The following is a 17,744-nucleotide window of genomic DNA, read 5'->3' as shown; positions in this document are numbered from 1 at the left end:
AGTTTTGGCACAGCACCCACCCACAGTGGTTTAAGGGAGCAGGCTGGAGCTGGGGGCGGGCTCTGTGAGGTAGCGGGAAGAGGTGGGGTAGTGGTTTGAGGTGGATTCCCAGAATTTGCACTCATCTCACACTCCTCCCGTTTGCAGAGCTTGCTTCCTACTTGTCCACTTTGTTCCAGCCAGGTCTTAAAGGAGGCAGAAAGGTGAAACAAGGACTGGAGAAGCTACTTCTAGTAACACAAGTGTAAGCAGACCCACACGTGGCTGTGGGATGGGGACTGGCAGAAATGTCACTCAGCATAGGGAAAAGCCACAGTAACTACCTGAATTGTGTGCAACACCTATCCATAGCCTAATGTGAGATAATGCTAAGAACATTTTGCGCATATGTAGTACTTTCTCTATGCAGAGTTGAACATGCTTTGCAAAAAGGGCTCAACATCATTCCCCCCACTTGGCAGATGATAAAACTGAGGCACGTATAAAGCCACATTGAGCAGTGCCATAGCTGAAAAACATGCCTGTGACATTCTGTGATTTCTCACAAGCAATGGAAGCATGAATATTCTCTATCCTTCAATTCAGGGAGTCTGTTTGAATGACTGATAAAAGCTGCCTTGCTGGGGTATTAGTGCTATCAGTATCCTGGGATAAGAAATGTTTTCTTTCCTATTGCAACAAGTCTGCAACAAGCGTTTGTGGAAACATGCTGCTTCTAGATAAAAGTGCTATCTATCTCTCCAGGGACAGAGACCAGCTCTGAGATTGTGTTTGTACTCTGCCTCATTCAATACATTTTCAGGACAAGACTCCACCTTTTACACGGCTAGTTCTGTTTCCTAAATAGTGAAAATGGAGTAAATAAAAATGTATACAAGTCAACTGCTCTCATGTTTTCTATTATCTCTTTATTAGTGCTGTTAACATGGGCTCAGGAAACTACAAGTGACTCTCCTTGCTATTACAGCTTGCACATTGCTCAAGCCTGCTTTGCTGCATTTGCTGGTGTGAGAATGACACGGGATTCAGAGGATCCTGGAAGTTCAATTTCAGTGGCTGTGCATAACCAGGACTCCTTTCCTATGTGTGTATAGCACGAGTATGTTCCTGGAATGAACTTCCTCCAATAACTGGGTCAGGTTCAATCACAGATGTACTCTCGAGGGCACATGGGCACATAATGTTTGTGACACAGTACGTGAACTGCATAACTAAATCCAGGTAGCCCTTGTCCTTTAACAGAGTAAAGAACATGCCCTTCCCTTTTGTTACTAATAGTAGTACATATACATTGGAAACTCTTTCAGAAGAATATTTGATAACAGAACATGCAAAAATTTGTCTTGCATTTCTAGGCAAAAGTTTCAGGACTAAGAAAAGATGACAACAGTCAACATCGGCACTGAACTGTATTTGTTCATTCTGAGAAAAAAAAAAAAAAGCTAACATTTTAGAATTAATACATTACAATAGCTGTAATGAAATAATTTCAATTTATAATGCAATAATTTTTGCTAAAGTCACCAATATCTCGGATAACAACAACAACAAAACAGTTTCACTGCTCCAGATAACTGGCTATTTGAATTTAGGAAAAAAAAAAAAAAAAAGGAAAAAAAAAGAAAAAAAGGATTATTGTGACTACAAATGGGCTAGGAATGGGAAAACTGAATTTTCAGTGAATTTCCACCACATTGTGTGTAACATATATGTAAACCTATTTGAAACATTTCTTTAATGATTACCAAATATCTCTATATTGCATTTATAAGAGCTGCCTAGTTGTATTTCTGGTTCTAAACTCTTTTGCTTCTTAGTAGAAGATATAACTATTTAAACCTGACAATGTCTTTGTTTTACTGATTACATGGTCATGGTGTAGCCTTGAATAATTAGTCCTTTCATCTCTTTGCTTCCTTCCCTTTAGTTCTATGGTTTCACACTGCGTTGTTTTGAAGTAACTTATTCCCACTTTTCATTAGGTCAAAACCAGCATGTGTTCTTAGCGAAATGGCAATGTAATAGTTTTCCTCCTTTTCATGTCATTTTCTCTTGGTTGGTCCTGGCTGCAAAATAGCTGACCCTTTTACAAAACAAACGTGTTAGAGACCTTGTTTTACCCAGCGACGTGCCCAACATAAGTTTGCTGTGTTGGCCAGTTTTTTTTCCTTCCAGTAAACTTATTTGCTGATTTGCTAACAAATGAGGAATGATTAATGTTAGCATGGTCAGAAAGAGGACTTCTCAAATTCAGTTTACTTTTTTTTTTTTCCAATTTATTTTTTTAAGCAGATAGTAAAAGTGAATCATTATTTATTTAGAAGAGTCTTGTTCAGTTCAATTAGTTGATTAGTATTTTTGTCAAACAACCACATGGAGAGTATCCAACACCTTCCTGTTATTCACAGTACATTTTCACTCAGAAATACCAGTCAGAATATTCTCGTATTTGTAAATTATTCCTTGAATATCAGATTATTTTTATGACCGTCTTGGAAAAACAACAGTTTTCCAAATTTATGACTCCTACTAATGTACTTTAAGAGTCTAACTTGTAATATCAATCTATACAATTTCAGAAATGCTACAGTGATTTATTTTAGCATTTCATTTTTTTTTGTTGTTGTTTTAATGGAAACTTAAATGTAGAAATAATTTTTAAAAAGCATTGAAAACCCCCAAAAGTAAATATGGAAAAAAAAAGAAAGTTTACTGCCAATACGCACTACCTTGCTTGTACTATTAATAATCTCCAAAGATTAGTGGGCACACTTGCTAGAAGTGATAATTAGGCTGAGAAATTGAGGTGATAAAAAAGCTACCTACTAATGAAGCTATGCTTCTCATATACTATAAAACTAACTGGTTTACAAATAGAAAAGTGAAAATGAAAAAAAGTTGTGTAAGTCATCTTTCACTTTTTCTTTCAATGTTTACATCTTGGGCAAAATGCAAATGGCAACATTTTTGCCAATTCAACAGTCCACTCTGTGCAGCAGAGGTTCTTCCTCGCACTTCCTGAAGTACCTGGAGTCAGTAAATATTAGCTACCAGTTGCTCTGTATAGGAAGGGCTTTTATTTCTTTTCACTTATGAAACCAGCACAGATCCAGGCTGTTTCTGTTCCAACATGTGCTGGAAAGGATTCTGATTCTTTGAAAGCTGCATGAGGTCGAATATGATATCCATGTGTTTCATGTCAGCTGTGGTTGCGTTTAGAGTGTTTTGGAAAGAATTAAGAAGATATTTTGCTGCATGCACACCATGGATACAGAAAAGATAATTTTCCTCACTTTAGAATATATTCTTAAATAATGATGGATTTATTTTTTTTTTATTCTAAGCAGGGAAACTGCTATGATGTTTGCTAAAAGTCATTTGGCATGTGACTTACGCTATTGTGGTCATCTTTTTCCATCACTTTTTATACATAACGTAGCAACATAAAACGTAGTTCAGATTACATGATTTCTTGCTTTATCACTCTTGAGGTTTTTCTGCATCCCAGAACACAACATTATACTTCAACATACTGAAAATCCACCAAACATATTAAAAAAACCCAAACCATCAGTTGAGACAAGTTAAACATTGTTATTTAGCTTTGGGCAGCTTGTGCCTCAAATGGGGGTATTAGGTGCAACATTGCAAATTCTCTCCCTTTACTGATTTACAGAGATCATTTTCAACCATTGCTTTGCTTTGAAAATGTTGGCTTTTAGACTAACTGAAAAAGAGAGATTACAATGTATGCTTTACCTTGAGGGCAAGAGCAGTGAACTCTATTTGTTAAACAAAGACATCCACTAATTTGTGGGAAAAAGATAAGTAATAAATTCAAATATTTGCTGAATATTTTGTAATTAGTTGAGAGGACAGAACTTCAATATATTAAATAGACCCTCCTCTATACACTGAAATATTTATTGGTATCTGCTGATAGTATTGTTTTGGAAAGGAACTTATTTACAATGGTGTTAACAGAAAATAGAAAAAAATGTAATATGTTTCACAATAAGAAATTGGCATGTGAAATACCTTGCTTGTACTTTTTAAGTCATTTTTTAGGACGTCTGTCTGCCAAAAAAAAATCCTAGAAAAAGCTAGTTTGCTTTGGAACAATGTAGTCTGCATTGTCTGCACTGACTTCCAGGATTACGATTACTTCAGGATGATGGTACAACTAATTTCACGTTTCCTTTACACATCCTCTGTGCTCCATGCTGATGCACAAATCTGTTTACAAGGAGGGAAACACAGGCCTGAAATTGAAATATTAATGGAACTAACATAATAGAATTTAATGAAAGCATTTAGGGCCACTGAATGAAACTGTGAATCAGAGACTGACCTACATTTGTCAATACAGTCAAATACATTTCCTGATCAGGAAAATAATGATATTCCTTTATTATTAATATTTTTATTTTTTGTTTTAACTCTGTGATCTTTATCTTTCTCCAGAACAAACAAACAAATAAATAAATAAATACAGCCAGGCTATTTTCCCTCTCTTCCCACAATTTATGAGAGGAATTCAAAACATGTATTATGCTTAAAAGCTGTACATTAAGCAGCAGAGCCAATGGACATGGTTTTTTACCATGCAACAGAGCTATGGCATCTATCAGTGTTAGCCTGCAACACCTATCCAGGCTATAAGTAGAGACATTTAACTAATACCTCCACATATGTATTTTGCATAGGCTCATTACTACTGACTAGCAGCTCCACTACAAACCCCACAGTGCCATCTGATGTCCTCAAAGAGCAATAAACTTTTTCCAAAATCTGTTTAATCACATGAAGGCCAAAATCTCAACATGACAAGATATTGTTTCCCAAGTCTATATGGAAAGGGTCCTCTAAATAACTTTTATCTGTTTTCATCAAATTGATCCTAAACTCATGTTCAAAGCAATGGGCTCTGAACTGATCATTAGTGCTCATGATAGAGACCATTGCGATGTGGTAGGTGACTCCATGGAAACAGTGCTTCAGTGCTTATTAGTATCAAAACCCAAATAAACCACTGGAATTGTGAGAAAAAAAAAAAAAAAAACAAACAGAAATTCTTATTGCACCCCAGTGTGTACCTGGTTCACTGGTGCCTTGAAAACTGTGCTAGTGGTTGTCCCTACAGAAAAATTATATATATATATATATATTGTTACACACATATATTTTAAATATACATATATATATGTATATTTACATATAAATACATATTCATATATATATACTGATGAAGGCTCAATGAAGGGCAGTGAGGATGGCCACAGGTGTTCAGCATGGGGAACAGTGAGTTAGCTCTGATTTAGATGGGCTAAGACTGGGGTCCCCAGAATGATAAGTGGCACAGGGTGATTTTTCAGACTGTTTTATCTTGAGAGAAACAGAGGGTAGTGAAATAAACTAGTAGGAGTCAATTTCAAAATAAAACCAAGAGGTTCTGTTGCAACAAATGGCAGACCAGTAGAACTTAAGCTTGTTCTTCGGGATACAAATTGTTTGCAGGAGCACAATTGAGGATTAATAAACAGATAAACAACAGCCCAGCTGAAACTAGAGAGTGCCAGTTACTCCATAGAATCATCAGCTGCCCACAGTCACCTGCAGTAAACCTCAAGAAAATGCAGTTTTGTTCATCTGTGTTAAATATACAGAAGAAGAGAGTCTCCAGGACTATGCATGCCACCACAGCTGGATACAACTGTGTTCCCAATGTGAGGAACATGCCACCATATAACTGCTTCTGGATGACAAAACTAAGACACCCCATGTGATGGTAACATGGGATGAAGTAGTTTCATACTACCCTACATAACATGCACCCGCATGGACTTTATCTTGATTTTAAGAAAACCATCTGTCTAATCAAATGAAGAGAATCCAGGGAGTGTATAAATTACTCTCATCAAGAAAATGGTTGATTTTGTTGGAGCCTTAAGAACTCTTTTAAACAGCTAGTGAGTCTAAGCTGAGTAAAAAAAAATCTTTAACTGGGGAAAGGAACAGAACAGGGGCCTTTGTTCTTTCATCTCTCCAGTGAGCCATTTCAAATAATGGAAACAATCCTAAATCTTTTCCTCATATTTTTGACAGATCAGTTGACAGGTGGGTTTTAGTATCTTATATATGCTGTATATTAATTCTCTCAAGCACATGTGCAAGTATTCATATGTAAATTTGATGAAATGGTAATCTTCTTGTATTCATTTGCGAGGGCGTTAAAATGTTTTTTGGCAAAGCACAATCCAGCCCATCACTGAGCCAGTTGCTGTCAAAATCCATGACAGAAAAAATATCTGAAACATAATTGAAAGAATAGATACCAAGAGTGTTATACCAATGTATATACGTGTATGTGCGTGTGGATATTTATTTGTTAACACAGGTAAAATGTGCGAACAAAAAAAACAGTGTGAACAGAGGTTTATCTGGGAAGAAATGCTCCCCTTTGCCTCCCAGCACGGGTGATGCTGGCTGGACAGGACAGCTCTCACTGAGGCCTCGGGGCAGGGACCGGCTCTGCTTGCGGGCAGACACGGCCATCTACTGGCCGCAGGGCGCTCGGTGCCTTTCGGTCAGTAGGGTCAGCCTGTCCCTGTCCAGAAATCCGATTCTGTAGCATGAAAGCTTGGCCCAACCGATTTTGGCATGAGTTTTACTGACATTCTTGGGCTATAAATTATTATGTTTGTCAGTGACTGGCATTCCTTTTTGCATATCTTTAAGGACAGAAGTGAATTAGGACTGCAGCACGTTCACTCCTGGTTGATTATGGAGTCTCAACCAAGGTAAATTTCATTTAAATTTCACTGCAGGGTCTGAGCTGTTGCAACCTAGGGTGACCTTACCAAGGTTTTTGCCTCACTCCTTGCTACATTAAAATTGTGTGGGAATTTTACTGAATGTATTCCGTACTGAAATGCACATGGATGACACTTTAAAATTTAGCTACAGGGAGTGCTCGGCTTTATGGCTGTACTGATGACTGTGAATTTTGTGCCAGGGTGGTCTTTCTGGTTCTTGCTGCAAAGCTGGTGTTTTTATTTATTTATTTAGAGCTACAATAAATATACATTGGCATATTGACGTCAACTGTGTGAAAATATTTGTCACCTATATTAAGGATTCTTGAAATATTTAGGAGAAAGCTCTATGGAGTTAGTTATGTATACATAACAAGGGATTACTTTTTTTCCTGTTGTGATTACTTGGATATTTACTAGTTCAAGTTTTCAATGTAATAGTTAAATACTTTAATAATTTAATACTCAAGAACTGGTTCCTCTCTATGTGTAGTTCATCTCTGTGTGTCTCTCTGTGGCCTCTCCTTGTTTCTGTCTGTTTAATAATTGTTCACTTTTTTTTTTTTTTTTTTAGGCACTGAGAAAATTGAAAATTAGAAGGTGGTGCTTCCTAATAACTAAGGTAATGAATTACAAAAATGAAGGAGTCTTTGGAGATCTCCTAGACTAACTCCTCACCCCTGTACTGTACTCCAGTTGGTTTGTTTTTCAACATCTTGTCTTTTTTTAAAATGTATCTGTGTAGATTTGTGCTAGATAGTATGTGGCTTTTCTGCCTTTTTGCAACAGGAAAACACAGCACCTCCCTAAATAAAGAACAAAATCCTAAGATCACAGCATGATTATTTTCTATCTCAATTGTATCATCTCTCATTGCAATTAGAAATTAGCCTAACTGAATGCTTTATGGACAGTTTTCAAAAGTACTTATTTAAATACTTTTAACGTGGCTTTTTCCATCAGCAAAATCTACCTCCTCAGTCATTATATACTTGGAATCGTTAATGTCTCACCGCATGACACATTTTTTGGTGTTCCTCCAAAGACCCCAGATTTTCTTAGTGTTTCATTTGCGGGAGATGACTCACCACCACCCCGAACCAAAGCGTTATGTGTCGGGGCAGGCCTAGCAGTTATTACACCGGATTTGCACGCAAAACTGCTGGATTTGGGCACAGTCCTTGCTGTATCGGAGAAATGACGTGGGCTCTCCCCGAGCAGGGAGCCTCTGAGGGTCCTGTGCCTTGAGATTTACCCACAGCCACTGGCTAGAAACTCAGCCCAAGGAACCTTTCCTATCAGGACTCACACAGAAAGCCTTATTTTTTAACCAACAGATGGGAACTAGGAACTTTGAGGCCGTGACAGCCCTAATGTGTGTGGGGAGAGGGCTCCATAACCCCCCTGCAGGGGCCGCCTGGCGCTCCCACAACCCTGCCCCAGCTCTCCCCAGGGCTGCCCCCCACGGCCGCCCGGTCCCGCCCGGTGCCGGCTTCTCTCAGCCCGGCCCCTCGGGCCGGGGCGGGCCTCGGGGCGGGCCGGGGCCTGGCGGCCGGGCGGTGCCCGGAGCCCTCCCCGGAGCCGCCGCCGCCACCACCATGAGCTGCGCCGCGCTGCTGGCGCTCCGCGGGCCGCGGCTGCTGCGGGCCGCCCGGCCGCCACGATGGAGCAGGCGGCGCAGCGGCGGCTGCGAGCCCCCGGCGGGGGCCGCGGTGCGCATCGGCTGCGCCTCGGGCTTCTGGGGGGACACGGCGGCCGCAGGTAGGCGGCGGGGGGAGCCGGGGGGAACCGGGGGGGAAGGAGCCGGGGCAAAGGAGCCGGGCCGGGGGGCTCCGCGCGGAGCTAACGGCGCCTTCCTCCCTGCCCCGGCAGTGCCGCAGCTGCTGTACGGCGGCAAGCTGGATTTCCTCGTCTTCGATTACCTCTCCGAGATCACCATGTCGCTGCTGACGGCCGCCAGAGCACGGTCCCCGGTGAGTAGCCGCCCTGAGTTGTTTGCCCAGCCTAAAACACCGCAATCTGCGGCTTGAGACAGACCAGGCGCCCGCTTCCCTGCTCCCCGTGCCTGCGAGCTGCTGTTGCTGCCCGGGGGACGCGTGTTGTCAGTGTCCTGCAGCATAAAAGGCTTTTAGGGCTCCCTTCCTGTAGCACTGACTAAATGCTGTGAAAGCTTGTTCTTCCCTGTTTTGTCCCTTGACCAATAAAAGGGGTTCGGGTTTGACTCACTCGTGACAAACAGCTACGGCTTTTAACTCTTTCAGGATTTGGGTTACACTCCGGATTTCGTCTCCACTGCCATAGCTCCGTATATAAAAGATATTCACAGGAAAGGTACGCTGCCCTTCACCTGAGTGTGTGTGTTAATGACCTTCAGCTCTTTGGATAGGTGTTTTTCACCCCGGTGTTTTGCTGTCTTCTGTGTGTAATGTTTGAAATGTTAGCAAAAATCCCAAATTTTAGGTCACGACTTCAATTTAAATGTTTGCCTGTAATTATATACATACATCATCTATATGTCTCTGCATAATTCTTAATGTATCTTTGATTTGTGAATGGAAGATCACTTCACAAATCTTGGTTTAAAAAAAAATAAATCTAAATCTCACTTTTAATGCAATATAAAAATTTGCATTCCTAAACAGCTTTGCAGTCTTGTTTATTTTCCTAAAACTTGCATTGTTTCTGTTTACATGCGTATATGTTCACAAGTTGCTGAGCTTGAGAGGAAGATGGGAATTACTTCTATGAAGCACCCAATACCTTGCTAACAGTCTGGAATTTATAGAGATAAATGAATATTTCTGATAAAATGGAGTTGTTTGGAAAGCACAGGTGCCTGGAGTGATTGGTCTCAAATGGCCTATCTATAGGAACTGTTGTAATGCTGTCAGTTTCTGTTATGTTTATGGTCAATTTCTCTCCCCTTACTTGAAGGGGAGAATATAGATGAGATGTATCCATAACAATTATTTTTCCATAGACAATCCTTCCTTGGCATAGCCTGATCCTCTCATTTCACAGACTTGATAGGGTTCGTAGTTTAATGTAATTCTAGTATTTTGCTTGATTACATCTCTTTTGTTTAGGTGTTCGTATCATCAGTAATGCTGGTGGAGTTAATCCCCTCGCTTGTGCAGCTGCCCTTCAGGAGGTGGCGAAGAAAGCGGATGTTGATATGAAAATAGCTGTTGTTGCTGGAGATGACCTAATGAGTGAGGTATTTTACTTTGTTAATCTATATGGAGTGAAAACTGTCCTATAGGTGCTTACTTCTTGCACATGTATACAGTATCTTTATACTGTTAAAAGCATTTAAAACTATTTCTTCACTTTGTTTATTTTTTAATGCATGAAAACAATTCTTGATACTTTTCAAATGTTTCATATGTGAAGGGGGTGAATTGTATAAGACTGCGGATCTGCTGTTATTTAGCTTCTTTAAGCAAACTAAATATGATTTAAGGTCTGCTCTCCCTTCAGGAAAAGATGGGATGTGCTAAGTTAAGTTATTGCTAAGTTAAATAACCCTGAATGCTAAATCTCTTGCATCCTAATGAAGTGTGGTTACACCTCAAATGTTTATTCCTTTTAGCTTTTTTTAGTAGTTCACAGGCATTTCAAGTTGTTACTCTATTTACAGGTAGTTGTTCTTACCTTCATGGTCTGTAAGGTATCTTTAACTAGGAGGATGGAAGATTGACTTTTTTGTTGGTGAGATCTAGGATGAACTATGTCTTTTCTGGTCTGTCTTTATGCATTACAAGAAAGCTTTTTATTTATTTATTTATTTATTAAAAAAAAAAAAACTCTGTTTCTGAAAAAAAAAATTGTCAAACATGCAAAGATACTGTGAAAACAGTTTATATGTTGGTGATAGTTAAAAGGGGTTAGGTTTGCATTATAATTTAATCTATACCTGCAATGTGAAATTTATTAATTTGTGCAGGCCTTGCATGCTACTGAATGATGAAGGTTGAGTAAATTTATTTGCAAATTATACCCACACGTCCTTGGTAACTTGACATACTGAGTTTAATCACCTTGAGCTGTAGGATTAACCTTGTTTTTTGGCTGTGCCACCATTGCTGTTATGGCAGACGTTTCTGTTGGCAGGGTTTCACTTGCTCAGTCCTACAGGAATTAAAGATGATTTGAAAGCCTGAACTACGAATTCATTGTAGTTAATCATCTGTGAATGGAACAGCATTGAAGACCGACTTAGTTTTCTGTGTGCTGGAAAAGGAAGATTATGAAATAGATCTATTGTCTGATATCAATAAAAGGTTTACAGTAGGTACTCTAAAATGTTTGTTTGTTTGTGTGTTTTCTAACAGAAAGAAAACCTGAAAGGAGCTGGTATCACAGATCTAGAGAGTGGCAAACAATTTCCAGAGAGCATTCATAGCATGAATGCGTATCTTGGGTGAGTTGTTTTTAACAAGTTGTTTTTAGTATGGAACAAGTTTCATGTAGTCAACATGTTAAAATTCTGTTTTGATTTGCAAGTAGTACTTAGGTACTTAAGGTTCACTGTTGTAGGATTCAAGCAATAAGGAAAACAAAAAATGCCTCTGTTGTAACCTGTAAATACATCTTTATTTTAAAAATTTGCCAGTTGTAACTAGCATTACATCACTTGTGAATTCTCAGGTTTTGATTCAAGCCAAAATAGTTTAATTATGACAATTTTTAAAATCCTTTTTTGAAAGTGGAGTCTGTAAATATTTTAATAGTACCAGTGCGTGGAGCTGTTGTTAACAATTGTCATCACTAGAGTAGTGTAGAGAGGTATTAAGGTGTTGTGATGACATGCTTTAAACGCTGTGGGAGGTCTGATTAGGCTGTGTTGAACTACATGTCTGAGTTCATACCACTGAAATTTCAAAAGCTGGCTTTCTGGGACAGATTACCGTTCTGAAAGATCTCCCTTGCTTCTTTTATGAAACTAAGTGCGTCTTAATGAATCTCTAAACACAGTTGTTGTAGCTCCCTATTTGAAAGCAGTTACATTTTCATTGTCACCATCAAATTCCTCAGGGAAACCAAGTATTTACAAAAGCCAAGCATATCTTCCAATTAATGATCCTGTGATCATGGTTTTGCTTGTCCATCTTCTGTGTTGTATATATTATCTGCCTGTATATTTCTGAAATCTGTGTGCACAGCCCTCCTATTTTACATTAAACATCACCAAAACAATGCTGTGTTCTTTCTAGTAGCATTACACTTCCAAAAAATGCATCAGTGCAAAACAGCAGGGTATGGCTGTACTTAACATTTTTTCTCTGTAAAATGATTTTTTTTTTTTAATAGATGTATCATTAAATTTATATTTAGTGTTTTCTGTTGTAGTTGTTTCTAAATTTTCTTTTAAACTCTCTCTTAACCTTTGATTTGCAAGATTTGTAGATCATGAGTAATTAACTGTACGTTAAGACTAAGAAATAATGGTTAAGATTTATAATTACAAGAGGGTGTTTCATGATTTATTCACAATTTTAAGGAAGTGTAACTCGAAGCAGAGGGAATGAAAGCAGACTAATATGAGAAGGGTGCCTTTTAAAAATGTTTTATGTCTAGCTGTGCTTCACTGCTGGAAGCTGGAACAGCAGAGTTTTGAGCTTGCTTTTCTAATAAAAGTGATATTTCTGCATGGGCTCATTAGTCTTGGATGCCTTCAAATGTAAAGCTACTAACCAGCCTCTTAATATGCAAGTTATGAAACTGTTAATTTTCTGTTGATGGCATCTGCAGTGGATGCTTTGTCACAAACCGAGTGAGAAATTTACGGAAATCTGTAAAAGGAGTAAAATCACAAAGTTCTTTAGATAGTTGTTTTTTTTTTTTTCTTTAATTCCATAAATCTAGTGATTTATGGAATTACAGTTTTATCAAATTGCAGTTTGATTCTAGGTTCAGTGCATAATCTGCCTCTGAAAGCTTAACACTGAAGTATAGACCCTGAAGTATTTCTTTTGTCCCTTCTGAATTGAGATGAGTTCTGTGGATTGAATTTATTGTAAGAAGATGCAAACTGCTTAATTTCCTGCTTTTTAAAGGTAGCTACACAGCTCTAACAGCATCCTATGTATTTCTAAGCAGAAACCCCATTTGTGCTTCTTAGGTGTAACTTTTAGTTAACAGTATGCCCACAGGTGTGCATTCTTTCTGCATGCTCTGTATATGATTCTTTCTCTAGCTAGCATCCTTTAATTTATGTAGTATTGAGATATATGTGCTATATATATATGCTGTATATATTAACTGATATGTAATTTCTTTAAATTGTTAAGAACCTCTGTGCACTTTTTTTCTTGGCAAAAGCAGGACTAAGTTTATTGAAACTATAGAAAAATGCTGTTCTTAGTTTTGTTTTTAAAGGCATACAGTTTATGCAGTTTGAGTTTTGAAGCTGTCTAATTCGCAAAAAATAGAGGAATTATTTGACCAGAGTGTGTGGATCCTTTTGCTTGAAGCTAGCCTGGTTAATTTTGTCTGGGCCAACTTCTACCTGGCCAGTCTGGAAAACCTGTTGCCTGAGTTTCTTCAGAAATAATGATTGCACAATGTTTTACTTGAAGTAAACTGATTTTGGCTGATACTGCAAATATAAACACTTAATAGAGGTTGACATGAAAGGTTTAAGTTTGGAGGGCAGAGTCACCAACCTTTGTTTGTGAATAACACATAATCACAGAATGGTTTAGGTTGTAAAGGACCTCGTAGAGCAGGTGGCCCTGCTATTGGTCATTATATACTCATCCACAAATGAAATATGATTATTTATTTCTCTGTAAAACACTTGGTATTTTCAATTTTTGATAATAAGTGACCCTCTATTGCACTACATTCAAGACATTTTCTATGAACATCAAGACAAGTCTTTCAATCATGTAATGAATTTGATTGGGTATTCTGATGCTTGCTTTTCAAAATTCTCATTTATGCAACGACTGAATAGTTAAAGTCGATTTCATTGATTTTTAAAGTGATTTTTATACTGTTTATGGCAGGGAACTGACTTTTAAATGATACATTAAAAAGTTAGAATAGTTATTGTTTTGTTTTTTTTTTTAGAGCAAGACCAATAAGCAGGGCTCTTGACCTTGGAGCTGATATTGTTGTTACTGGCAGATGCGTTGACAGTGGGATTGTGTTAGGACCACTCATTCATTCTGTAAGTACAGGTTAAATATTCACTCGTGTTCATCATATTATAATTAGGTATCACTGTGAGCCTTTTTTTTAGTGTTTCAGAAATTGTCAATACTAAGCTAAAAAAGATGAACTCTTTAATTTTTGTTTCTTTTTTTTGTCTATATGAATGAACTTTGCCACCTTTCACTTCTATTAAATTTGTAGCAGCGATATTTATGACCTTAAGTGTCATTTAAATATAATGAAAATGGAAATAATTTCAGTCAATGAGGTTAAGGGAATTTTGCCATGTTTCATCACTATTTCACTTTTTTTTTCCTTCCCAACTTTAAAATTTGGTGCAAGGTTAAGAAACAAGTACTGTCTTTTCATTGCCACAAGGTGGCGGTAGTAGATCTTGCTTTGTGCTGTGTTGGTGGTTGGGTGGTCTAATGTGCTTGTCTTTTTCAATGGGCAAGCAATTTTATTTTAAGAAGTTGAGTTTCAGTGCAACATGTTTCAAATTCCAGGAGTTTCAACAAATAATATAAGCAGGATATGTGGTTTGAATAGGTTGTACATTTTGTGAATGACCACACACTGTGGAACATGAAAGCTATTTTTGGTGCATATTTCAAAAATACGTGAGAGTATGCATTACTGTCTAGTTAAAAATGTGCTTTCTAAAACTTAACACTCTTCTGACTTCATGTCTATAAAATATTCTGGTGTGTAATTAAACTAAATGAATTAAATGCTGTTATGTTATTTAGCATGTGTTCTTTACACCAGAGATTCCTTGTCAAATCTATTTAAAAGTTTAAGGCAGGTTTCTCTTACAGGCATTGTTTATTTATTTATTTATTGCTATATGTTGAACTTGGTAAAAATAACCTGTAGTTAAACAGAAAACAACACAAGGATGACTGGTAATAGTCCAGGAACTGATAATCCCCCAAAGTTGGAAAATCACAGTGCTTTGTTTACATGATTAAATAATAGCACGACTTTTAAACCTCCAGCATATGGAAGTTTTGAGTAAGACATATATTACACTTTGAAACTTTTTTGAAGGGGGTGTGACTGTGAGAATTTATGTTTGTTTGCGTGTATTTAAAAAGAAGGAAAGTTGAAACATGTCAGAACTATTTTACTTATACACTGTTTAGCAGCTCAAATCCACCTACAGCTTTTGGTGATTAATTAGATTGTTCTTTAGATTTCTGCAGTTAAGTATGACCAATGTATTGTTACTCAAAGCAGTCTTCTGTTCTGTAAAAGTGTAAGACTTTTATATAAGTAATATATTTGTATTTTTTCTTCTAGTTTGGCTGGAATAGGGATGAATTTGATTTGCTAGCAGCAGGAAGGTAAATAATAGAAGAAATGGGTAAATAAATATTTCATCTCGTATGATGACAGGATGATAACTTTTTAATAATTTAGGGATTTGCATATTGTTACTGAACTAATTTATTTGGAAGTTATTTCACTAGAGCTTTTGGGTGCTGTTTTTGATGCTCACTTAATATTCTCTTCTTTGGAACTGAAAGAAAGTTCATTTTGGAATCAACCTAAAACGAGAGGAGACAGTGAATTATTTAACACTTTCTGTCCATTTTGTGTCAAGAAGTGAAATCTTAAGGTACAGACCAGTGATACCCAGCTTTTTTTGTTTGGCCATCAAAATGGATAGTTGAGCAACTCCTGTCTTCAAAGATGTACAGAAGGAGATTGGGTCATATGTCAGCATTCTTGTCTGGTTTTGCAGAAGCTGAGTATGAATAGCCCCATTTGCAAGCCCTAGTTGAAAATCAAAAGGTTGAAAAGTTGTTACTGAAAGCACTAGGTTAAATTTTGGCACCTAATTTAATTTTCTGCATCATATTACTGCACTGAAGTCCATAAAAATGAGTGACTACTTAAGTAAGCCAAGTACACTTAGTAGTAGTGTTTTTGGACCTTGTAATGCTTGAGGGGAAAAAATGTGGAAAGAAACTTGGGCTCCACTGAGCTGCACTAGAAATGTGTAACCAATTTAGAGGGATCAGGATTTTGCCCATAATTCTATTGCACATTTATGGAATATTTCAATAAAAGACTTGAAAATCATAATACCTTCTGTTCAATGATGTCCTTCGCATTGGAAGGAAGACACAACTCTTGATTGAAAACGGGCTTTGCATATTTAGTTAGATACAATGCAGACAGTACTGTATTGAATTTAGATCAAAACTTCTTGAAATGACTAATGAAACTTGATTTTTGATGTTATGTACCAAACTCCTATTTTTTTCATGTAAAAGTCCACTCCTTCAAATTCTTACTCATTTCAGAATCCCTACTTACATTTAATTCAAAGGTTTTTTTTGTTTGTTTGTTTGTTTTTTTTACTCCATAGACATCTGTTTATAAATTAGAAAGTTCTTTTATTTAGCTTTATTTCCATTGTACTATTACTTTTACTGTTTTTAGGCTGGGTTTGTTATACTTGGTTTTACAGAATATTTGGTTGTTTGAATGCCTGCTGTTTTTCCAGCCTTGCAGGTCATCTTATTGAATGTGGTGCTCAATGTACTGGCGGAATATTCACTGACTGGCACACGGTACCAGACTGGTGGGTATCTGTGACATCAGCATGTATGTTTGTAATAGATCAAGTATAAGGTTTCCTACTGTTTTTGCATTTGTAAAATGGGTTTCTACTTTGTTCTTTATGGGGAGGCAATATGTACCCATTGTTGTTCTTCAAGTTTTATTCTCCCTATTTCAGTTTTCCTTTCTGGTCAGCTGGGGACTTCCTGTGTTACTTAAGCAGCTGATGATTTGAAACAATTTTTATCCCTTCGATATTTCTTTTATGTATTTTTTTTTCTGTTTCCTTCTTTATCTTCTGCTTTTGTTTTTTTTTCTTTTGAAAGACTTGTTACTGTTCTAACATACAATTGCGTATAAGACAATACAGATATTTTAGGTCATGTTTTCTCAGATCAGAGTTGACTACTGCTGAGTTAAAAACTTTACACAGCTTGCTTTGGCAGGGATAATTGTATTATATAATACTCTCTTTCTGTATGACCCTGTCTTCATAAACGTGTTGAGCTGTCAGTGTCTGCATATACATTACTGTCCTTTCAAAAAGTGTTGCATATGTCTCATTCAGACATACTGAATTAGACCTTCATGTAGGTGGGTCTTTCTGCCTGCTGAGAATTGCCATGAGAAAGGACTAACGTAGTCTGCTTTGGACCAGATTGTTTTTTAACAGTAGTTTAATAGTAGTCAGTGAGCCTGTTCGGCACATCATGACCGAGTCTGGTACCAATTTATTCTCATTTTCCGTGGGATAAGAGGGAAAAATCTTGACCTGTGCTTTGTCAGAGAAAGGCAATACTTGCTTGATTTGATCCAGAAAAAAGCTGAAGAACGGTAGGAGAGATGGAGGAGTGAAGGGTGTCTTTCATTTGTCCCTGTTCCTGCTCCCAAGTTCTCCGTAAGAAGGAGGCAACGTGTAGTCTAGGTGCATGAAGTAGCCACCACTCTATTGGGTCAGTTCCCTAGGGCTGCCAAGCTTTTTCTCCTCCTTCTATTGTCAGTTTCTGATTCAGATTGTGATACTGGAAGAGGCATTCTTAGTTCCTCAGTGCCAGTGAAATGCAGGGAAGGCACATGCCTGTGGAAGGAAACGGGTTCAGGCACTTCTCAGGCCACTGCCCCTGAACAAATTGCACTCACTCTTCACTAGGGAGTTCAACAGGAAATCAAATGAGAGGGTCTGTAATGATGAGGTGT

At 37.7% G+C, this 17,744-nt stretch overlaps 1 protein-coding gene across 2 annotated transcripts in view; it reads left to right on the top strand.

The window, feature by feature from the left end:
* The first annotated feature begins 8,385 nt into the window (after positions 1-8,385).
* The window catches only part of LOC309877876 (uncharacterized protein), a 57,624-nt gene continuing 48,265 nt past the window's right edge, over positions 8,386-17,744 (top strand). For both annotated transcript variants that reach the window (XM_082759702.1, XM_082759701.1), the window contains exons 1-8: positions 8,386-8,576; positions 8,688-8,788; positions 9,077-9,146; positions 9,902-10,032; positions 11,150-11,238; positions 13,893-13,992; positions 15,279-15,322; positions 16,492-16,569. In XM_082759702.1, the coding sequence (XP_082615828.1) occupies positions 8,414-8,576; positions 8,688-8,788; positions 9,077-9,146; positions 9,902-10,032; positions 11,150-11,238; positions 13,893-13,992; positions 15,279-15,322; positions 16,492-16,569 (776 nt within the window). In that variant the 5' untranslated portion in view covers positions 8,386-8,413. The remainder of the gene's footprint in view (positions 8,577-8,687; positions 8,789-9,076; positions 9,147-9,901; positions 10,033-11,149; positions 11,239-13,892; positions 13,993-15,278; positions 15,323-16,491; positions 16,570-17,744) is intronic.

Source organism: Aythya marila (assembly GCF_965140915.1).
Source record: "Aythya marila genome assembly, chromosome: 4".
Taxonomy (NCBI): Eukaryota; Metazoa; Chordata; class Aves; order Anseriformes; family Anatidae; genus Aythya; species Aythya marila.
Note: the sequence above shows the minus strand (reverse complement) of the source record. Positions and strands in the feature narration are given on the sequence as shown.